This window comes from Neopsephotus bourkii, unplaced genomic scaffold (genome assembly GCF_033783945.1).
Source record: "Neopsephotus bourkii isolate Nb327-2 ecotype Australia unplaced genomic scaffold, CSIRO-AGI_Nbou_v1 NB_873, whole genome shotgun sequence".
NCBI classification, from domain to species: domain Eukaryota; kingdom Metazoa; phylum Chordata; class Aves; order Psittaciformes; family Psittacidae; genus Neopsephotus; species Neopsephotus bourkii.
The window spans coordinates 3,343,486-3,366,835 of NW_026901367.1; the positions used below are offsets into that span (position 1 = coordinate 3,343,486).

Sequence of the window (23,350 nt, forward strand, 5' to 3'; positions counted from 1 at the left end):
ACACTTAAACTGAGAATTATACAGCTGGGTGGTGGTCAGAGCAGGATTTTGAACATCTGCATGTACCTGTTTCAGTGATTCTTTTGAATAAACATTTGTCGATTGCTTATAGTAAGAATAATGATAAACCCCCATTTGCATCGTGCTGATTTGATTCCCTTCTCCTGGTATTTGAATGGGGAAATGCTGTCTGTGCTGTGCTGCGTTTTCCTTCACCTCCTGTTTCATGTATTCATAGGAAGAGCTTTCATCTTCTGAAGAAGAATTCGAAGCTGCTGCGAGAACTGAAGAACCTGGATTCCCGCCAGTGGTAGGCAAACGGTTACTGCCCACACCAGTGGGAAGGGGAGCATTTCCCAAGGAGCAGTGGGAAGTCACCAAACCCAAGCTTCAGTAATACCGCATGCGCTAGCAATATGAATATCTGCATGGAAAAGGGATGGCTTGTTTCTGGAGGGTTCTGGAGCGTGGATGGACAAGCTCTGGTCACTGGCACTAGGTACACAGCATGCCCAGCCAGTAGCAAATCCCAAGGCACAGCAACCTGTTTCCTGTTCTCTTTAGCTGAGAGGGGAGGCAGAACCTGCAGATACTCTGTGGCCTTGGCTCAGCTCACACAAGGACTGTTCCCTGCAGGGCGAGCCCTGTGGCAGGGGCAGCGGTCGCAGGGGTGATCTCCATACAAGTACTCTGCAGCCAGGCAGTGGCAGAACAGAGTGCTGCTTACTGTGTTTGATGTTTCATTACATGACGTGCAGCCCTTGGGAACCTGGAGCATTGAAGAGTCCTGGTTTTCTGCTATCCCAACGATTCCCACACCAAACCCACCCAGGTTGTTTCCAAAGCAGGCAGCTGTCCCTGTTGGCCCCGTGCAGCTCAGCCCGGGCTCTGGAAGTCACTAATGGGTTTTCTTTCTCGTACATCATCAGCCTGTAATTAAAATCCTGTAGGTCACATTAAGCTCCCGTTAACACCTGGGCCAGCACCTCCTTGCAGGGCTGCACAGATGTGTGTGATTAACCCTCTAATTGGAACCTGGTCACCACTTCTGCTGCTGCTGCACTCGGTCGGCTCTGCTCTTGGCTGCTGTGCCTGCACCATGGTCATGGGGGAAACACTGGGGAAAACCTACTTCTGGAGCTGGAAGTGAGGGATGTATTTGTGTGCATGGAAGGAAGGGACGTGCAGAGCTAACGGGGGTCACCTGCTCATTGCTTTTGAGTGCAGGTGGGCTAAAAACTAACTCTGAGCTATAGCTTGTGTAAGTTTTGTTTCTTGTATCCCATGGCAGCCGGGAGACCCACAAGATTGCAGTGTTCTACATTGCAGAGGGGCAGGAGGACAAGTGCTCCATCCTGTCCAACGCAAGGGGAAGCCAGGCCTATGAAGATTTTGTTGCTGGACTGGGCTGGGAGGTAATAATAGTCATGAATTTAGGCAAGCTTCCATACTGGACACCAAGGGCTTAGATCACGGTGTGGTTTCTAATTCTTTGTGGGGGTAAAGTAAATCTTAATGCACACTGATATTTAGCAGTACTTAGCAGAGTGCTGTAAATCCCCATGCTGCTCCTGCACAAATGCATCCTCCCTGTCTCTGAGGGACCCACGGTGCTGCAGGGGACACTTCTGCTTTCTGCATCTTGAAGGGCTGGAGCATGACTTTACCTTCATTTTACCTCCTGTTAACTCCTCACGTGGTCAGGCCACGTATGCAGCCACAGGAGAGCTTTACAAAGAGCAGACACAGTTGTGTTCAGTTTGCTCTGTTGAAATGGTGTGTCAGGGACCTGACTGCCGTGAATGCTTCTGGGTTTTGGCTATGGAGAGTAACTGTGTTCCTGCTTAAGGATTTAAGTGACGCAAGGTCTGCAGGGGAAGGTGGCATCCTCAGTGATGCAGCTGGGAAAACAAACAAGCTTTTGGACACAGGCTTCTCTTCAGGGGCACATGTCTTCTAAATAATCTTCTAGAGTAGTTCCTTCTGAGGTTTTTCTTCCTGTACCAATGCCACTTTGTTCTGCAGCTTTCCTGGTGGTTTGTATTTGCTCTGCACTTCAGTTGCTTCTCAGGGTGTGTGCTTGCAGTGGGCTCGCTAAGCCTGCGCAGCCCTCAGAGCAGCTGCTCATGACAATGCTGCTGCTTCCTGGCTGTGTTTGCTGGAAGGGAGGCAAAGAGCCACAGAGATAATGACTGGGGCCTAGTGAAGAGGTGGCTGCTGTTAGTAAAGGTCAGGTACAGGAATGGGCAACAGAGAGCTCTAACTAATGCAAAGATCACAAACCCATAGGGGAAGGCTTCTCTTTCTCTGGGGTGGCTGCAGAATCATAAAGGGGTAAACTCACCAGGGCTTGATATATAAAGAAGCACTGATGATTGATTGGTCACTTCACATCCCTTCTCCTTCAGGTCGATCTGTCCACGCACGGGGGGTTCATGGGCGGCCTGCAGCGCAACGGCAGCACGGGACAGACAGCACCCTACTACGCTACCTCCACCGTGGAGATCATCTTCCATGTGTCCACGAGGATGCCTTCAGATTCAGATGATTCACTCACCAAAAAGGTAAATCCCTTGCTGTGGATCTCAGAACAGCGCCTGCAGCTTCCCTGTGCTGAAATCAAAGTTTAAACTGGAAGCAGACTGTGCTGCCTGGTCCTCGCAGGCCATCTTTGCTGTGCCACATGGTGCTCTGCAGCTACATTAGCTGGAGTAAATGGCATCTAAATTCTGGATTCTGAAACACAATTAACATTTCCATGGTAGCCTCAAATGCCACCATTAGCAATAATATTAGCAATAATTTCATTTGTATGTTGTCTGCCTGCCAAAACTGTTGTAGTTTGGTAGAACAAAACAACCAAATGCAGCATAATAAAACCTTACCGATGAATCATCCAGCATGGAACAGGGAATAAAGGAGTGAAAGAGAAGTGACAAGCATAGTAGCGAAGGTAGCCAGCTGATATGTAAAGTCATTATGCAGTTATTCACAATTCTGACAAGCAGACTCTGCTTCGGAGATGGCCAGAACCCAGCCCAAAATGTTGTTGGTATCAGTGCTTATCATTTGTCTTCCCTAACAAGGAGCGAGGTGAGATTACGGTGCTTGCCAACTGCTGCTCACAGTCAAAGAAGATTTTAGGTGCATACCAAATCTTTGCCTTTTTAATGAGGATTGGCCTGCATAGGTTGTTAATGTGTGTTAATGATGCTGCTACAGCCATCCCGTCTACCATGTGATGCTATTGTGCTCTGAAAATCATCCATAACTATGTCACTGGGTGATTACATTTGGTTTCAAATAACATGTGCTTTTCCTCAAGATCAAAAGGTGGGATTTCTGCTCACCCAGCATTGAACAGTTAACCAGATCCCTGCTTTTCTTACGGTGCTATCTGGCATTTAAAACAAAAGTCAACAACATGACATGTTCCTCTTCATGAATGCGACTCATTAGCTGCATATTAGTGGATTTACGTGGCCATGGGAAAAATGCAGTCTGAGTACTTCAGGATGGAGCAGTAGGGCTGTGGCTCATGTGAAGAGGCTGTACGGTCTCTGTCACTTCACTAAGGTAGGACCATCTGCATTTTATTGTTCCTGGCCAGTATTTATCCAGCTGCTAGTTAAAAACTCCAGTGATGAATGCTTTCCAGTTTCCCTAGGCAACATATTCCTATGCTCCACAAGAGCATTTCTTGTCGCATCTACTTTGCTCCAATTTAAGCCCTTTGCTCTGTTCCACGTGGATATTGGAACAGATTATTTTGCAGCAGCCTTGCTCATGTTTGAGAGCTGCTGCTCTGTCTCCTTCTTCCTACTCAAATTGTGTTCATTTACTCTAATCTTAGCTCCTGGGTTTTGTGGAAATGCTGCCTCGCTGTTGAGTGATACGTCACCAGGGAGAGGAGAGAGCACAGTCTGACAGAGCTACCACAAGGGGAGAAGTGGGGTTTAATTGCCAACAGTCTATTTTACTGATTCTCCTAATTCCCACCCACGTTAGGGATTAACACAGACATTGAGAGAGTCTGGTTATTCTGTTTAATTGTCTTCCCCGTGTTGGCTTTAGGAGAATTTCTTCTTTGTTAGAAACAAAAAGCAAAAGCAGTTTGTAGTTGCCAGTCCCCCAGTCTTGAAGTGCTGGGAAAGCAGCCCAGCTCCAGTACCTGCTATCTGCAGAAAACAAGCCAAGGAATTGCTCTGAGACTTAAAATCTGCTGTAGGGATGGAGCCCTGCAGGGATCAAGCTGCGTGTCCTGTAAAGAAGGACAAAGCTCTGAGCACCCTCATGGACCCGAGGAGCTGATGGCCTGGACCAGAGGACTTCCAGAGGGCTTTTTGAAAGGAATAATCTGTGCTTGTGCACAGAACGGTTCTGGTTGATTTGTGGCAGCTCTTGCATAAGCAAGTGTGTGTTCCTGTGCAAATGAGCATAGACTTCTTACCCAGCTTGGCAGACCTGCAGCTAAGGATGGAGGCAGGATGTGCTTCAGAAGCACTGCAGGATTTCTGGACAATTCTTAGGTCTCTAAGTTCTTTGAAGATGCTCAGGGATGAACTCGCCTGCATTCGAAACCAGCATTTTGAGCACGAGCATATCCAAACCATCTCTACAGACAGCATTAAACCTACTGTGGTTCTTATAACCCAATAAACATGTCCATTTCTAGACATTTCTGTTGCAGACCTTAGCTGTGGAGGCCCTGCACTGCAGTACAGCTACATCGATGCTTTAGCAGCACAGTTCCGCAGGCCACAGAAGTCCCGTGTTGATTTTGGCAGCCTTTGCCTGTGCAGAGCACAAGGGGCATGTGCTTGAGGAGAAGCACGTGTCTGCTGTGACTTACTCTGAAGCAAGAGGGAAATGGATGTGTTCCCCCCGCTGGCTGTGCTGCCCTTGTGCATCCTGCAGTACCTGGTTAACGGCGTGATCAGATGCAGCGGAGATCACAGCCACTCTGCAGGTCCTCACCAGCACTCCAATAGTTCTACTTGCACAGCGAGCCCTGGGCTTGGCTCCCGCCTCAGGTTGTTGGGGCACTGGGTCCAGGTCAGCAACATCATTTTGTGTTTATTTCTTCTTCCCAATGATGCTCCCTTTTCATGTCAGTGTGTCAGGGAAAGGCACATTCCAGTGTCACCCGCTCCCTGCTCCATGTCAGTGTTTGCTGTGCTGGAGCACAGCACAGTGGGCACGGAGGACGCTGTTACTGAAGCAGAAAATCAGATGTTGCCAGTCAGGATGCAGTGGGGGCCACAACTTCCCCTGCTTCCATCAGGCAGGGCTGTGCATGGGTAGAGTGTGGGACCCGAGCCCCTTATCTCTGAGATCTTGATGCCGTTCCTATGGGCTCTCCTGTGCTTGTTTTGCCTGCAGACAGGCAGCAGGAGCTCAGCGCAGAACAGAAGGGTTTACCACCTGCTGGCCCGGGAGCTGGGGCAGAGGCCGCATCCTCTGCGATGCGGAATGAAGCAGATGCAGTAATTTTACTTAAATATGTTATTATGGCTCTTTATTTTTACTGCACAAGAGGGGCAATTCATTTCTGGTTTGAATTCACAGGAATAAGTGCACTTCTACCGAGGATGAGCGTGGCCCCTTGTGGTGTAGTGCAGTTGTGATTTGCAGTTTGTATTCCTTTAGTTGAAGGAAATGCTGACATATTATACTGCTTACGTGGGGAAGGAAAAACAGGCAGAAAAAACCCTCTCCAAATAAGTCTGAGCCCTGAAAAAAGTGTTTCTTGGTGGAGTAATCAAAAGTCAGCAGGTATCTGCTGCTGTGGGGCTCTGCAGCATTGGCTCTGAACTGGTTTTTAACCTGGCTGGCTTGTGGCAAAGTGAAGATCAATCGTAGTAGCAGCATCCTGCCTGAATTGTACTGAAAGGCTTAAAATGGAGCTGCCGCAGTTGTGAGTGCTTTATTCTGTCTCCTCCATTGTCATAGCAGAACTTTCCAATTCAGAAATCTGGTTGCAACCCCATACTGAACTCTTGCTCCTCTGCTGCAGAAATTTGTTAGCTGGAGCTAGATTCGATTTTTAGCAGCTAATCTAACTGCTGTAGGGGTTTGCAAAGTGGGGACAGAGCTGTGCTATTGGATTTGTCCAATTCATTTGACTCCAGGACTATAATTGCACTTATGTCTTACAAGGCTTTTATAGCCTAGGGCTGGCGAGCAGCAGAAAAACAAATTGGCAGTGATACAGTAAGAGTGAAAGGGAATGAAAGGCACACATTATCAGTCTCCAGGCAGCACTGTTCTGGCAGGAAGTTTCTTGGTTAATTTACAAATAAAACTTAGATTTTCGGATGCGTTCGCTGTCAGCAGACAATGGGGATGTCAGCCCCCACTGGTACTTAGCGAAAGTAGCAGCCGTGCCTTCCCCAGAGCAGGAATTCTTCAGTCAAACAGACGACTCGTCTCTGGAGCCAGCTGGCTCTCTAATGCAATTAGCGGGGAAAGGAGGTCAGGCCAGGAGGTGTGTGCCGTGACCAGCGCCGCGCCAGCAGCGCCCTGCCTGCGGCCGGGGGCGGCCCCGCCGCGATCCGCGCAGCCGGCGGCGCTCGGCGAGCAGCCGGACAGCTCCCGTTCCCGGTGCTCCGTGACCTCCCGAGGAGCTCCCGGTGCTCGGTGACCTCCCGGTGCGCTCCCGGTGCGCTCCCGGTGCTCGCTGAGCTCCTGAAGAGCTCCCGGTGCTCGGTGACCTCCCGAGCAGCTCCCGGTGCGCTCCCGGTGCTCGCTGAGCTCCTGAAGAGCTCCTGAAGCGCTCCCGGTGCTCGGTGAGCTCCCGAGCAGCTCCCGGTGCGCCCCCGGTGCTCGCTGAGCTCCCGGCACGGCTGCGCTCTCCCGTCCGTGTTAGCGCTGAGCGGGCGCGCAGCAGAGCTCACCCTTGGCCGCGCCGCGCCCGGCAGCAGCGGTGCCCACCCGCTCGCAGGCGCTGGCGCTGCAGGGCCCGCGGTGCCCGAGCTGGGAACGTCCGTGCTTTGTTCCCGTTCCTGCGGTGAGACCCCGAGCGCTGCCGAGGAGCAGTGGCGGGCTCCGGAGCTGCCTTCCCGGCACATCCGTGCAGCCCCTGCAGGCCAGCAGTAAACTGGAAGGTCCGGGTGCCCGCGGCTGAGCGCTCTGTGGGTTTGCTTTAACACAGGTCTCGTTTCCTGGCTGCTCCGGGACTTTCTTTAACGGAGTTTTTAGTTCCCCTCTGACCCTGCCCCTCGTGGAGGACACGGCCGGGGCCCCTGCTTCCAAACACCACCAAACACCACCTCTTGTGCTGCTTCGGGCCCCCAGGCAGAGCTCCCTTCTGTCCTTGAGGGCGCAGACTCTGCCCCACAGCTCACTGCGAGGGAGCGGGGCAGCAGGGCAGCAGCTGGGCTGTTGTCACTGATAACATTATTATAGTGCTTTTTATCAGTGACATTTTCTTTCAAGAGCAAATAATGTTTATTAATACCAGTTTTATATTTGTAGCACTATACCTTATACATGTGATGATTAAAGACCTGTGGCTTGGAAACAGGGGCAGGTAGTCTGAGCTTTGCAGTGCGTTACAGCCTGCTACGAGGACTGTAGCAAAGGCAGGAATTTAATATCGTACGATGTTGGCAAGATGTGAGGCACAAATTGCTCCCTGTCTCAAGCGCAGCAGCATCAGTTGATCTGACTTCTGTTCACTGCATTTTGTTCTCTTGCATGTGGTATAAGTACAAAGTGTTTTGGGTTTTGAGCAGGAAAAGTGTTTGATTATTAGCAGAACAGTTCCTTGTGGTGTACAAAGGGTCTCTGAGGCAGTGTTTGGACAAAGTGTGATCACTAGTTTGTAGCAGTCTGTGGTATTTGCTGCTCCAGAAGCAGTCAGAGGTGATGGAGGTTCACAGGTTGTTTTGGAGGAGAGCTGTGTTAGCTCAGGAATTGCCACATGCAGCTGGTAATTGCATCACCTTTGGAGTTCAGTTTCTGTGTTCGTTGGTTGGGCTTTCTAAAGCAGAGCTTGCTAAATGTGGGCTTCCTCTGTGTTGTGAAGGCCGTGCCAGAGCTCGGTGTAGCATTGGGCACAGCCTGGTACGCTGCGGGCGCTGCCTGCTCTGAATACAGCTGGCTCCCTGCTCAGCTCCCATGGAACACCGCAGCCCGGCTCCGGCTGGGGCAGAGCAGCCTGGCCGGGCTCCCGGCTCCCCCGTGCTAAAACCTCTTGTTGCCACACAGATCTCGGGGGTTTTAACGGGAAACTTCAGGTCTGGCTGTTGGGTGCTTTTCAGGTGATAACGGCTGCGTCTGCCCCAGAAGGGAAGCCAGGGTCTGGTTGTACGTGTGAATCCCTGCTGAGGCTGGGGTGTGTGAGGCTGCACCGTGGTACTGTCAGCATCGGTGCTGTGGGGGTGCTGCTTTGTTTCACTGAGCAAGTAAGAGACGAGACTCACAGAAATGAGGGTGGCTGAGAACAGGAACTTGTGTGGATGGTTGTACGTGGAAGAAGCTTTAGGAATAGCATTTAGAGATTTTATAAGACAAATGGTTTGTATTTTCTTTAGGCAGAGCTAAAAATTTCTTTTATTTACACTGATGGATAAAATACAACTCTTTGTCTCCCAGTTCATTAAATTAATTTGGGAATCCGGGTCACTCTGCAAACTTGGCTTTGTTTTACTGCACTGGAGTATGAACTGTAGGGCAGGTTGGTGGTTGCACCTCATTCTCACAACGTGTCACAGCTTTGCCATGTTTCTCTCACCGGGAGGGTACCGTTTCCCCTGGTGTAAAGGCTTTACTTCCAAAGGCAGTCGGTGGATCGGGAGCTCGGTGGTGGGGTAGGGCTGATGCAGGGCGGGGGGGGATTTGCTCCCTTATTTATCAGGGAAAACCACTACGTTTTTTCCCTTTCCTCTTTCCTCCCCCCGCCCAGAGGCAGTGAAGAGCCGGGCCCGTTTGGCTGCTTTGTCAGGGCTATTGTGCACATTGTTCAGGGCTAGCACCGAACTGTGTGTGTCTGGAGGGGAGGGGGGGCTTTGAAGCTTTAAGTGGGACTTAAATTCTCTTTCTGCTGGGGGCTGGCATTCTGCGTGTGGATTAAATTTTAACTTTCAAGCTTACAGTTGAAACTATTGTGCGTGGCTTGTACACGATTGCCAAGCACTCGCTGCCATCTGTTAGATCACCTCCAGTCCCTCCAGTAACAAAGCAGACCCGCGCCTTTCAGATGCCTTCCCTACGTCACATTTAGCGTTATCCATATTTTATGTAACTGGGCTCCCGATAACAGGGTAACTGCCACAGTGTTTGCCACTCGCCTCTAATTCACGGTGCCCAGCTATTTTCCAACACCAAGTCCTTCCCAAAGCCAGCAAGGGGCTATCTGCAGTGTAATAAACCAGGAATAGTGGTTGGTGATGGGGTTTCTGGACATCCTGAGTTGAGGCATTGCATCCTTCTGTGACAGCCGCCTTCTTGTGGCTGCACTGTGATGTTCTGTGGGGTAACGGTCAGTTCTGGTAGCTCAGATTTCCATGGGAAGTGATTGTAGGTGATGTGCGGTTACATCTCACACTAATGGCTGGTTTGCTAATTACTTAATTAGCCATCACCAGCGATGCCTTCAGAAGAGAGCGAATTCTTTAGCTCATCTTTTCAGGAGCAACTGGACAAAACCAATATTTTACTTTTTCTGTAATGAAATATTTCTACTATTGAGCATTGTAATTCAATTTGTAAGCCGTGACCCCTCATAAACTGTTGTTATCACTCTGATTAATAAAGAGCCAATTTGCTGTTGCAGCTTCGTCACTTGGGAAATGATGAGGTTCACATCGTCTGGTCTGAGCACACCAGGAACTACCGCAGAGGCATCATTCCCACAGACTTTGGAGATGTTCTAATTGTTATTTACCCCATGAAGAATCACATGTTTTTCATAGAAATAATGAAGAAACCAGAGGTATGTTTTGATTGATTTACTGCATCTCTCCTGTGTGTTATGCAAGGGACCAGTTGTTGCTTAAATAAAGCTCAGTGCTTTGGGTTTGTTTTACCAGCAAATACAAAATACAGTCCCTCCATCTCAGTTTAAAAGTATGCTGAGCAATGAGCTTTTATCTTAAACCTGGAGTTATGAATAGTGATGGAAATGGTTGCTAGTTCATGTTACAGTTGTGCTGTATTCCAGCATTCTCAACCCATAGGAGCTATTGTACGGTAAGAACAGTGCTTAAAGTCATTGTGGATTTCCACTATGGGGCAATAACAGCAAAATAATCAAGACATAAGTTCCTTATTTGCTATGAATTCAGTCCATGCAGCTTGGTTGCTGCTGTACGTGTGGTACCGTGGGTAACCTCACGATGTGACTCAGCAGGACTGTGCAGACACTGGGTATCCTTACATCAGGTTTGGTGCTTTCTGTTCAAATCATTGTTAATGCTACCACATTTTAGACACATTTTGGAAAGAATTGATTTTTTTCTTTTCCAAATGTCAGGGGTGTGTATGTACATCTGTCCATATATAGTATATAGGGAAAAAAAGCTACTTTAATGCTTGTCTGGTACATTATGAATGCAAAAATGTATATAAAATAAGCTTTATGGAAGTAATCAGTGTGATCAATCCCATTTCCTTTATATGAGGGACAATATCTGTCAAGAGAATAACCAGCTGTGGATAAATGCCTATATCAGGTATGTATTTACCAGCTGGTACTTTTTGAGTTATGAATGATGGAGTTGTTATATATTGATATTCTATATTAGATTATGTTATATATTGATGGAGTTATCAGGTATTAACAGCCAGTGGTTTGCCAGTGTATGTTTCAAACTTGGTTTCTATATTGAAATAGTGGGGTTTTCCCTACACTTGATTTTGAGTATTTTGGGGGAGTTTTAGCTTTTCATGTTCCATCAGGACCATCAGGACTTGGCATTAGGAACGCGCTGGGTAATTCTGTGGAGCAGTGGAGAAAAGCCATGTCATCTTCCATATTAGTCAAAAACACCCACCGGGCAGAAAGAAGAATAGCTAACTGGAAATTTAGTGTTATCCCTACATTTAAAGTACAAACCATTACAATGTAATAAAATTAATCCAGACATTTCCAGGGCAAGTGTGGCTGACCTTTTGTTCACCAGCTACTGACCCCAGGGTGAATGAGAGAGGCTTGCAGAGAGAAATGTCTGTTGTTTGGCTTCGGTCCCTGGTATTTAAATTGCATTCCCTAATCAAATGAAAAGGCTGTCCTCTCTATCAGGTTACAGAATCCATGGCAACATTTGGCCTTTTATATGCATAATGTTAGCCTTTTTGTTTGCATCTAAGCAGAGACACCTGGAGCAATGTTAACATTAACCGATTTAGCATTAATAGCTTCATTATAGAAGAATTTCTGATCAGATAGCTGTTACTTTTGTTATATTGCCTCAGCTTGTATTGTTTTCATTTTTTATCTCCCTGCTTGGCAACCAGGCAATGATTTGCAAATTTTTTTTGTCTTGATTAATTAAGCAATATAATTATCAGGAGCCGGGATGCAGTCTTTGCCCGACAAAGCTGCTGGGGGAAGACAATAGTAAGTCTGTTAGTGTGAATGCATTCCACGCGTCACAGATGCATGAGGATATTCGGAACAATGAGACGAAAAGCTGCCTGCAAAAGGGGACAAAGAATGCCAGGCAGACTCTACACGCGGCACATACCGCCAGGGACATGCTGCGGGTTCCCTGGGACACAGATGCCTCGTTAGATTGCAGCTAGTCAGCAGAGATTAATTCTCAGCCATTTGGTACAATAATTTCCCCATTCCCCACTCCTTTAACCAGTGCTGCGCGCTGGAGAGGGGCAGCCTTTGTGCTCAAAAGGTTTATTTAACCTTGCCTACTTTTACTGCGGGCAACGGAAATGGTGATTTTTCTCGGCGAGGCTGTAATGAAGCAGGTGTTTGCGAGGGGCTGAATATTCATTCCTGCCTCGTGGAGAGCCCGCGCTGACATTTGGGCGCTCGAGGAAGGGGACGTTTCCCTTCCCTCGCTTCTTCATTGAGTCCGTCAAAGCCCAGCGTGGGTTTGCAGCCACTCACAGCCCCCTTTTCCTCCCGTGGGTGTTTGATTCCGACCCACGGAGAGCGCTGAGCCGGGAGCGCGTCCCTGTGCCGGGGTCCCCCCTCCGGCCCCTGTACAGATGGAAGCTGACGATACGCGACTCCCATTGACTTTAATGACCCTGAGCGTGGCCGCTGGGGCTGCTCGGAATGAATAATGCCCGGCTTTGTGTCAGGGAGGGCGTATGGTCCGGCTGTGCCGCTGCCTGTGCTGCTGCTCCTGCCTGTGCTGCTCCCTGCCTGCTCTGCTCCTGCCTGCTCTGCTGCTGCCTGCACTGCACTGCTCCTGCCTGCCTGCACTGGTGCTGCCTGCCTGTGCTGCTCCCTGCCTGCACTGCTCCTGCTTGTACTGCTCCTGCCTGTACTGCTGCTCCCTGCCTGCACTGCTGCAGCCTGCGCTGCTGATCCCTGCTTGCACTGCTGCAGTCTGCGCTGCTGATCCCTGCTTGCACTGCTGCAGCCTGCGCTGCTGATCCCTGCTTGCACTGCTGCAGTCTGCGCTGCTGATCCCTGCTTGCACTGCTGCAGCCTGCGCTGCTGATCCCTGCTTGCACTGCTCCTGCCTGAATTGCTGCTGCTGCCTGTGCTGCTCCCTGTCTTCCCTGCTGCTCCTGCCTCTGCTGCTCTTCCTGCCTTCCCTGCTTCTTGCCTATGCTGCTGCTCCTGCCTGTGCTGCTCCTGCCTGTGCTGTTGCTTCTGCCTTCCTTGCTCCTGCCTGTGTTGCTTCTCCCTGCCTGCACTGTTCTTCCAGCCTTCCCTGCTCCTGCGCTGCTGCTCCCTGCCTGCACTGCTGTTCCTGCCTGCACTGCTGTTCCTGCCTGCACTGCTGCTCCCTGCCTGCACTGCTGTTCCTGCCTGCACTGCTGTTCCTGCCTGCACTGCTGCTCCCTGCCTGCACTGCTGTTCCTGCCTGCACTGCTGTTCCTGCCTGCACTGCTGTTCCTGCCTGCACTGTGCCTGCCTGTGCTGCTGTTCCTGCCTGCACTGCTGTTCCTGCCTGCACTGCGCCTGCCTGTGCTGCTCCTGCCAGGCCGGGCAGTCTCCAGGGTCAGCCGCACATCCCAGAGCTGGGATCCCACTGGCAAACCCTGCTCCGGGTTGGGGCTGCACTGGGCTTCACCTGCTAGCAGAAAGCCAGTGCCCGCCACACACAGTCACTTCCATCCCTTGCAGTATTCTCCTTTCCGTCTGCCAGAGCAGGCCGAGCTCCCTGTGAAGTGCTGGGAACTTCTGCCCAGGGACAGATCCTGGAATAAATCTGTTTGAGTGCTGGGGGCATGCTGGAAAGCCTGTGTCCCAGTGCCGGGAAGTCACCCTCCAGCGCTCCCACCGCACTCCTATCTCTGCACCCTGGTCAGGGATGCTCAGGAAAGCTCTCTGGATCTAGGGCTCAGCCTGGCTTAGCCTCCTCTTCTGGTTAAAGGGAGCGTAATTTCTGACTTACTGGAATTTGACTTTTAAGCTTTCAGAGGAAGCCATTAGTTAACTTAGTTTTAAAATGTCACACATCAGAGGTGGTTTTGGTAAATTTACTGGAGAGAGCCACTGAAATGGTTTTAAATGTGAGCTTATGCACATGTATGTATTCATACACACACACAGATAAGGTGCATAAATGTACACACCGCGTCTGCACTGTGCATGTACAACCTGTGTCACACGGCGTTAACAAAACCCACCCCATCCCTGGGCTGCAGCTGGCTTTGAAACCCCGGAGCAAAGTCCTCGGAGCAAACCTGGCTCCTCAGAAGGCCCCATGGTGCAGTTCCCTCTGTGTGGAAGTGCTCATCTGCTCTAAGGGTCTGGAAACTGCGAGCTGGTGTCATTTTAATACCAGTCTGTACCTAACCTCCTTATCTGTACTGCTGTGCAGATGCAGGCTTACCGGTTTTCTCCTTTTGTCAATCCTGTGAACACGGTATGTGTTAAGAATGCCACTAGGGAATGTTAGTGCTTAAAGAGGAGAGACCTGATGCTCTGCAACATCTCCGGCTGCTGGTGTAGAACTCCTCCTTGGCCCCTTTCTTCCCAACCGTCGAGGTGGGAATGCCAGCATCAAAAAACAAAGGCAAAGGCACTATGGACACACTGTACACTAACCTGGTTTTTGGGGGTGGGTAATTCTTTAAGCAACGGAATGACAGAATAACCGTGCTGGAAAGACAGCTGTCATTTGCAGATGTTAGATTAAAACCAAATTTCTTCTCTAATTCATTGCCACTTCTAATTAGAGGAATTCCCTAGATGCAGGGGATTTATATGATTCCCTTTGTCCAGTTATTGAATGACTGTCACAGTCACCCACGAGCAGTTGCAGAAGAATAATGGAGGGTATTTATTTACGTGATAAGCCCCTGTACAGATGGAAAAAATCCATAGCTTAAATATTGATAATTGCTGCTGGCTTCTGTCTGGGGCTTGGGCTGGGGGTGGGGTTGGTTTTGTTGTGGAAGGGGAAGGAGTTTGCCTGGAAACACTACGATGTATTTAAACCTCAGTGTTTCCGGGGTTCGGCATGGCAGAGCCCGTTACCCATCTGCAATTCCGGGCGCCTATGGCTTTCCTAAAGCATCTCTCTAACCTCATACAGCCTTTGTGTGCGGAGCTGTGTGCCAGCACGGGGCCCTGGGGGGCTCCTCTGGAGGTGATGCTGCAGGAGCAGGGTTCAGCACCTCGAGGTGCCTGTGCCTGTCCCAGCCCTGCCCCGCAGGGTGGTGGTTTCCACAGTGTGGTGGGACCAGTTTCTGGCAGGATAATGCACTGGTGATGGAGTGGGACACGGGTTTTGGCACGCTGTTCCTGTGTGCAGTGGGGGGTGCTCCCGTGCTTTGCGCTAACCTCAGCCTCACACGCGTTGTTTCTGCTTGGCTGCGCAGGTGCCGTTCTTTGGTCCTCTCTTCGACGGAGCCATCGTGACCGCGAAGCTGCTGCCGAGCCTCATCTGTGCCACGTGCATCAACGCCAGCAGGGCCGTCAAGTCCCTCATCCCGCTCTACCAGAGCTTGTATCCTTTGCTCCGGGGGCAGGCTCCTTGGCAGGGCGCGTGCTTGAACGCTGCTCTGCAGAGAGGTAAGCTGGGATGAGAGCCTTCCGTTGGAGTTCACTGGGCAAGGCCTTCATAAGGTCATAATGTGACAGGAGTGTTCTCCATCTGTCTGATGGTGGCAGGCTCAGGCTTAACGCTCTTTGAACTGTAAGTGACAACAGTACTGTTCTCTTTCTCACTAACAGAAGTTTCCTGCCGTGTGTATTGGGTTGTACACAGAGCTTGGTCCTGTTCTTATCTTATTCAAAGAAGAGGTCCAAAAGTCTTCACTTGGACCTGTTCCGTTAGACTTGTTCCATCAGACTTGTTCCGCTAGGATTTAGCCTCAGATACGGATGTTTCCATTCCCAAATTCCAGTTTCATTGCAGCCACATCTCTATTGGGGCACTTTCAGAAGGTCTCTTCTCCCAGGTGCTGGAAAGTGACTCTCAGGTGTGCTGCTCTGCTGCAGGGCTGGGAGCACAGACTTATCCCTGTGCTCTGTACCGACTGACAGCATTGCTGCTGGGTTTTTCTCATGATGCCATATTTATGCCAGAAACATTGTATAGCTTGCTTTGTGATCGTGTCTCCTATGTTGGGACCAGCAGTCGCTGAACTGCAGTTGCTTTGGGGAGCTTTTGGTCTGAGTATTTCTGTAGCGATGTGACACTGAGAAAGAGTTTGTAAATGAAACGTTTTGACCTGTGAGAGAACACTGATCAGTGTGAGACATTTTTAAACACAAATACCCACAAAATACTGTTCTCTTTACTGAAAGGCTAAATTCCCCCCAGTGCGCTCTGCGGAAGCGGGCAGCAGTGAGAAGCAGCGTTGTGGTTAAATGAGTTTGTACGGTATGAGCGTGGCTGTGACCTGGTTTAAAGCGAAGATGTGGTTGCTGCCTGTGCAGTTGGCTCTCAGCAGATAGGAACCTTGCTGAGTTTCCTGGTGTTGTTTTGGGAGAGAGCTGTAGGTAATTACCAAAGTGCAGAGCTGAGCTTCACCCGTCCGCTCCTATAGCCAATGTGTAACAATAAAATAGCTCTCAAGCAGTAAAGTTAACGTGAGTACCAGAGACCCTGCTGCTATCCCAGCACCTCACCCCAGCTGGAGTCCTCCGATTCCCACTCCTGCTCTTCCTTTTGGCTTTCAGCATCCTGCCGTGCTCCTGCTTCCCAGCCGGGCCTCTCTGGGTCCCCCTTGTCCCCAGGGGAACATGAGCAGCAGGAACATGATAGCACATGCCCCTTCCCAGCATATGTGTGAGGGCTTGCTGGAGCAGCATCTGTCCCCGGATTCTTTTCTTCCTTTCTTGTGCCTGCTTTCGCATCAACGGTATCTGCAGTGAATCAACTGCCACTTGTCTGTTTGATAGATGAAAGTGGATTGGGAAACCTCTGACACTGGGCAGGGAGAACGTAGTGGGATGATCCCGTCGGGATGATGCTGCAGAGGGAGAAAAAGCTTTCCGTAACTGCTGCTATAGGTGACACCTTTAGCTGTACTGAAATCCTTAGTGAGCCACAAGCTGGGGTGTAGGTGTATACATGTGTAAGGTGGTGTGTGGACTGTCCCATGCAGTAATGGGGTTTTGTAGCTCCTGCAGGGTGCACACACAGGAAATGGCTCTGCTGAGTGCTACTGGAACAGGAGGATTGGAACACTAAGTGAAGGAGTTTAGTAACTGTCAGACTGAGAGATGTTACTTTAATGGTGATGAAATAATCATGCTGTTTTCATGAGGGGTGGTATTATCTGGAGATGAAAACAACTCAAATAATACAGAAAATTCCAGTGGGAGGGAGAAACAGAAGTCAGTAATCCTGGCAAAGTGAGGGGTGAGGGTTGGCAGCGCATCAGCCATGAGGCTGTGGTTCAGGTGAGTATGGACCAGCTTGTGTAGAGCAGAGCTGAGGAGGGCTCTGCCAGTGGAACTCACATGGGCCATGTTAGAAGTCAGCACCCATAGAATGAGGGTTAGTAACTGAAAATGTCCTGGATTCCAGCATCTTCAGAAATGGACTGGACGCTCCATCCAGCATGAGGGGGTCCATGGTGATGGGCTCCTGTTGTTGGAGCAGCGGCCGGTGCAGAGCATCTGTGGGGACCTGACCGCCCCCAAGCAGAGCCCCAACCCTGATCCCAGGCTGGGGGGGGCTCAGGAAGGAGTCAGGCTGTGCCCATAGGGAGCGGTGCCCATGGGATGTGGTGCCCATAAGGAGCGGTGCCCATGCGAGGCAGTGCCGATGGGATACAATGCCCATGGGATGCGGTGCCCATGGGGAGCGGTGCCCATGGGGTGCAGTGCTGATGGGGAGTGGTGACCATGGGATGCAGTGCCCATGTGAAGTGCCCATGGAGTGCAGCACTGATGGGAAGCGGTGCCCATGGGATGCAATGCCAATGGGTAGCAGTGCTCATGGAATACAGTGCCTGTAGGTAATGGTGCCCATGGGTTGCAGTGCTGATGGGGAACGGTGCCCATGCGATGTAGTGCCCATGGGATGCAGTGCCCATGGGATGCAGTATCCATGGGATGCTGTGCTGATGGGGAGCAGTGCCCCTGGGATGCAGTGTCTGTGGGACACTGTGCTGATGGGGAACGGTGCCCATGGGATGCAGTGTCTGGGATGCTGTGCCAATGGGGAGCAGAGCCCCTGGGATGCAGTGCCCATGGGAGAAGTGCCCATGGGGAGCAGTGCCCCTGGGATGCAGTGTCTGTGGGACACTGTGCCGATGGGGAACAGTGCCCATGGGGTGCAATGTCTGTGGGGCACTGTGCCCATGGGGAGCAGTGCCCCTGGGATGCAGTGTCTGTGGGACACTGTGCCGATGGGGAACGGTGCCCATGGGATGCAGTGTCTGTGGGACACTGTGCCGATGGGGAACAGTGCCCATGGGATGCAATGTCTATGGGGCACTTTGCCCATGGGGAGCAGTGCCCCTGGGATGCAGTGTTTGGGATGCTGTGCTGATGGGGAACGGTGCCCATGGGATGCAGTGTCTGTGGGACACTGTGCTGATGGGGAACAGTGCCCATGGGATGCAGTATCTGTGGGACACTGTGCCGATGGGGAACGGTGCCCATGGGATGCAGTGTCTGGGATGCTGTGCCGCTGGGGAGCAGTGCCTGTGGGATGCAGTGCCCATGGGACACGGTGCCGAGCAGCCCCTCGCCAGCAGTGGCAGCTGAAGTCACTTGTTGAAGTCTGTAACTCCGGCTCCAGCTGCACTTGTCAGGGGCTGTAAGGGAAGTGTAATCAGCCACGGAGAGTCATTTGCATCTCAATTAGGAAGGAGTCAGGAGGAAGCGGTGGGGCCTGTTGCTGGAAGGCTGTGGAAGAAATCTCATCAGGCACAAAAGGCCCCCGAGTCCCCGTGCTCCAGCCAGGGGAGGACAAAATCTGAGCCTGGTTTCCATGGGGACCAGGCCGGCAGAGCCTGGCTGCACCGTCATCGCTTGGTCATCATGACACAGATTCCTGTGTCATACCCAGATACGGTTCTCAGCTGGCAGTCTGTTTGGAAACGAGGCAGGTAACTCTGGCAGACCTCAGCGGATGCTCGTGTGTTAATGGAACTGCTGCTGCTTATGGAATTCATTAGGGCGAGAGAAACACTCCTCACAAAGTAATTAACCAGGCTTAAACTTGAGCCTGAAGCCCCCGTCTCTTTGTACACACCACATGGCAAAACCCGGGGCAGGTATCACAGAGCTCAGTGTCCCTTGCACGGCTGGAGCTGGTCCCCACTGTCGCTCTGCAGGGTGACACTGGGCCGTGGTGGTCAGACACGAGTGTGTGCTCAAACCAGTGGTGTCCGGGAGTGTTTCATCCCCGGAGCACTGGGGATTGAGACCCTCAGGAGCTGTTGAGTGTGGGGTGCTGGTGCCCCAGCAGCTCCTCAGGCAGGTTTGTTTTAACCATGGCTCTGTATTTACAGAAATCTTGAGCAACGAGGTGGCTTAAATTATGTCAAACCAAGGAAGAATAATATTTGTACTTCCTAAATAATAATATTTAATATTCCTAAAATTACGGTATAAAAATGTGTATGTTTGTGCCAGTTTGGGGGGATCATTTAAGCCACCTTTCTATGTGCTGGAGAAAGGAAGGGACAACAAAGCTCACAGAAGAATAATGACTACATCAGGAATGAAGTTGCTCTGAATGAAGGCCGGCTAAAGCAGCGGTGAATGATGGTCAGGGTGGAAGAGCACCACAATTCCCAGAGCAGGATGAAACCCAGCACGTTGGGAGCCTGGTGCGAGCTGCAGCTGGGGTGAGCAGGACACCCGAAGCAGGGGCTGCTCTGGTTCCCGGGAGTATTCCAAAGCATGGGGGCAGTGCTGACAACAAACTGCCCCTCTGTGCTCCCTTCCAGCTGATACCAAACCAGTTGTGTGCTGCTGGAAAGGGGACTTGAACACTGGTGCATGATGGAGCCCCAGTGGCTCTGAGCTGCACCTCTCTGGGGCTGGTCTTGGCTGCAAAGACAAATACTGGGGGAGAGAACGGGGTCTGTATTCAGGTCTTTATTCTGGGTCTGATGCACAGCCCCTGTTCCAGCCGACAGTTCCGAAGCTCAGGTGCTCCAGACACAGGAACGTAGCTGAGGCTGCAGTGCCCAGGTGCTGTGCTTGGGCTGGGATTCAGTGTCTGTCTGCAGAAAGACTTTGGGCTCTGGGGATAGCGATGCCTGAGCAAAAAGCTCCCCTTGGAGTGCACAGGGAATTGCAGCTTTGACTATCCAGCATCCAGGCTGTCTGTCAAATGGAGCGGTTTCCTTGCTCCTTGACTTCCATTGCTCTTGTTCAGAGCTCTGTACGTTGGTCCCAGGTTTGGTCATGAAATTCCATCACCAGGAGCTGCTGCTTTCCCATCTGACCTGTTTCGCAGTAACAACAAAGTGAGCATCCCCGAGTCCTACATCTGTCATCAGCTGGTAGTGCAAACTGCTCTTGACAGGCAGGGCGCACTGTTGGGAGGCCTGTGCCAGGGCAGGTTTGGTTTGAGCACCCTCCAAGTGGGAGGAGGAGCGGTGCTTTCTGAGCCTTTTCCCTGCTTTGTGACTGGAGAGGAAAGAGCAGAGCTTGGGACGTGCCCGTGGTAGTGAGGAGGGAGCTCGGGTGAATGCTGTCAGGGTCTGTGAAGCTGGGGAAGCGGCCCCATGTGCTGCAGGTCTCTGTGTCTGCATTCCCACTCTTCCACCGGGAAAAGCACTGTTCTGTTGTTGCAGTATCTTACCCTGGTCTTCCCTCCACCATTGCAAACAGCTGCTGGACTTGGTGCTCCCCATGGCGCTCCTCACAGCGTGAATTCAGAGCAGCAGAGACTTTCTCTGACACACCTGAGATGCTCCCCCAATGATGCTCTTGCGAGCGGCCTGGCAGAGGGTGGGAGATGGCCCTGGGAGCACTGGTGCCTTCCCTGGGGCCTCGGTTGAATCCTCACAGTCTCTGGATTATTTTCTTAGCAATTTAAGCTCCCTGTGAATGAGTAAATAGGGAGTCAGTTCCTGTTGAGGCTTATTGAGAACTAACGTGCTTATTATGAAATTACCTTTTAAGCAATCTCAGGATAAATTGGTTTGTTCCTATGCTAAAAAGGGGGTGGTTCTTATCCTGCCTGAGGTTCCTGTGTATTTGTGATGCTCTTCTGCAGTTCCTGGAGTCGAGTGCAGCACCTTTCATTGCAGGGGAAGGTGGTAGCTGGTGAGTGAGCCCCTGCGGGCTCCTGGCTTTGCCCTCAGAACTGCCCATTTTGGGTGTCCCTGCAGGTGTTGTGGAGGTGTTACCCCAACAGACCTTTCGTATAAACTGTGCTGCTTCTGCCTTTATCATTAACTTGAACAGAATTCTAGAAGGGCTCACCTAACTATTCAGAGTCTGGTAGAAGAATGCGGTTGCCACTGGGGCAGGTTGTGGTGTTCCCAAAGTTGTTTGTGTGCTTGTTGTTCATGCAAAGAGAAAACCTGGAGGTACAAGAGTTAAGTTGCTTTTGAATTGACTGTGGGTGTTCATAGTACTTGCTGCAGGGTAATGCCCCCATGCACTAGACACTGACAGTGTCCACGCATTGGAACAAACAAAAAGGACACACTGAGGATGTGCGTAGTTTGAGTCGGGTGTGATCAGTGAATGTCACCATTTTCCTGATTACAGCTTGCAGTCCTGTCTGTGGGCCAGAGGAGATCACAGCTCTTCCTTTGGAGGAGTGAACTGGTACCTGCATCACTCTGGAAGCCCTACCTGCCGTAAGGGATATGGTCTGGCTGCTTAACGACACCAGGCACAGGGTTCATCGCAGAAAATCAAACCCCCATAGCAGAAAAAGGCATGTGTAAATGCCATTCATTACACTGCATGAAGGTATTGACACATCTCACAGGTTCTCATGGCTGCGGTCACGGAGATGAAGCAAAGAACATAAACTTTGATATTTTATGTTTGTAATTTGTTCCCTTTAAACCAGTTTCTGATGCACTGAATGCAGAGCGGCTGATCTGCGCACCTGCTTTACCAGGGACTCAAGAAGGACCTGTGCTGTGATGGACTTTGCTGTGTGAGTGACCTGAGTGGCCATCACATACTCTGTAGGCACATGTCGTGTCAGGTGCCTGAAAAGACATTGTGTGAACCTAGAATCATAGAATCATAGAACAGTTAGGGTTGGAAAGGACCTTAAGATCATCAAGTTACAACCCCCTGCCATGGGCAGGGACACCTCACACTAAACCATCTCACCCAAGGCCTCGTCCAGCCTGGCCTTGAACACTGCCAGGGATGGAGCATTCACAACCTCCCTGGGCAACCCATTCCAGTGCCTCACCACCCTAACAGGAAAGAATTTCCTCCTTATATCCAATCCAAACTTCCCCTGTTTCAGTTTGAACCCATTACCCCTTGTCCTATCACTACAGTCCCTAATGAAGAGTCCATCCCCAGCATCCCTATAGCCCCCCTTCAGATACTGGAAGCTGCTCTGAGGTCTCCATGCAGCTTCTCTTCTCCAGGCTGTCCAAATGTGTGCTCCTGAGCTTGCTTCTGGGGCTCTGCTCTGGTGAAAAAGCCGTGTGTGACTGGGCCATGAAAACGAAGCAGAAAGCCTGGTCCCCTCTTTAGAGGCTTCCCAGTTTGTCCCTTGGCTTTACCCGGAGAAGTCGTGCCCCCAGGCTCTATCATGCTGTCAGAAATCACTATGAGATTCTAAAGCACGTGTCACAGGAGCTGTGACAATCTATGTGACACGGCATCTGACCGTTCCCTGCGCAGCGCTGGGCTCCGGGCTCGGGGGGGGTCTGTGTCTGTGTGCGGGGAGCAGCGGGTTCCTCCCCAGCAGAGGGGCTGGCTCTGGGAGCAGCGTGCGGGGCTCTGCGGCTCAGCACAGGCAGCAGCACTGGGGCAGCGTCCCGCCGGCACGGTCGATGGCCACGCGCTTCCCTCCCCACAGCGAGCACCTTCTGCAGGCAGCGATCGATGCCTCTCATCTGCTCCAGCCTGCACCAAGTCATGCGAGGAGGAGCTTTTAGGTGGCATTACAGGGCGCTGTGGAGGCAGCTCTTCAGCCGTTATTCACAGTGCTCTTCATGGGCTGGCAGAGAAATCCACTTCATCCTGCTTGTGAATGTACCGAGTGTGTCAGGCTTCACAGCTTGCATCTCTCACGCTGCTGTGGGACCCTGGGACACGGTGGCTTTGAGTTTCGGTAGCTTCATGTGTGCATCTGTTCATACGTGTGCATGTCGTGTGCGTGTTGCTGTGAGCCAGCAGCGTCACCGCTCCCCTGCAGGCTCAGGAGGCAGCGCCAGGTTTGTGTGTTCACACTGTGTTCATTTCTCTGCTGTAACAAGGGCAGGAATCGTTGTTGTTCTCCACGGCTGGAGGCTGTAGGGATCACTGAGGGCTGCTGAGGAAGTCCCAAGCTGGTTCCGTAGCAGTTTGAACCTGCTGCCCCTCCTGATGGTGACCTCTGCAGCCACTGTGCTCCACAGTGAGGGTAAATGCACCCCAGCAGCTGTACGGGCTTTTATTTGCTAAGTAATGTAATGGGCACTTCCATTGGTTAAGTGACATCGTGACTGTAATGGGGTTTAAATGGGAAGTGAATTCTCTGTGTGCTGTGTGTCAGAAACAGGGAAACAAACAAATCCCAAGGAACTCCACTTTGGATTTGTTAGATGATGTGTATGTGCACTAATTGAAACAAGGCTCCTGCATACAGAGCCATGC

General features: G+C 51.1%; 1 protein-coding gene across 5 annotated transcripts in view; it reads left to right on the forward strand.

Moving 5' to 3' along the window:
• RALGAPA2 (Ral GTPase activating protein catalytic subunit alpha 2) overlaps positions 1–23,350 on the forward strand; it is a 113,460-nt gene that overhangs the window by 61,625 nt on the left and 28,485 nt on the right. For all 5 annotated transcript variants that reach the window (XM_061356921.1, XM_061356922.1, XM_061356920.1 and 2 more), the window contains 5 exons: positions 239–310; positions 1,292–1,415; positions 2,409–2,564; positions 9,779–9,937; positions 14,968–15,095. In XM_061356921.1, the coding sequence (XP_061212905.1) occupies positions 239–310; positions 1,292–1,415; positions 2,409–2,564; positions 9,779–9,937; positions 14,968–15,095 (639 nt within the window). The remainder of the gene's footprint in view (positions 1–238; positions 311–1,291; positions 1,416–2,408; positions 2,565–9,778; positions 9,938–14,967; positions 15,096–23,350) is intronic.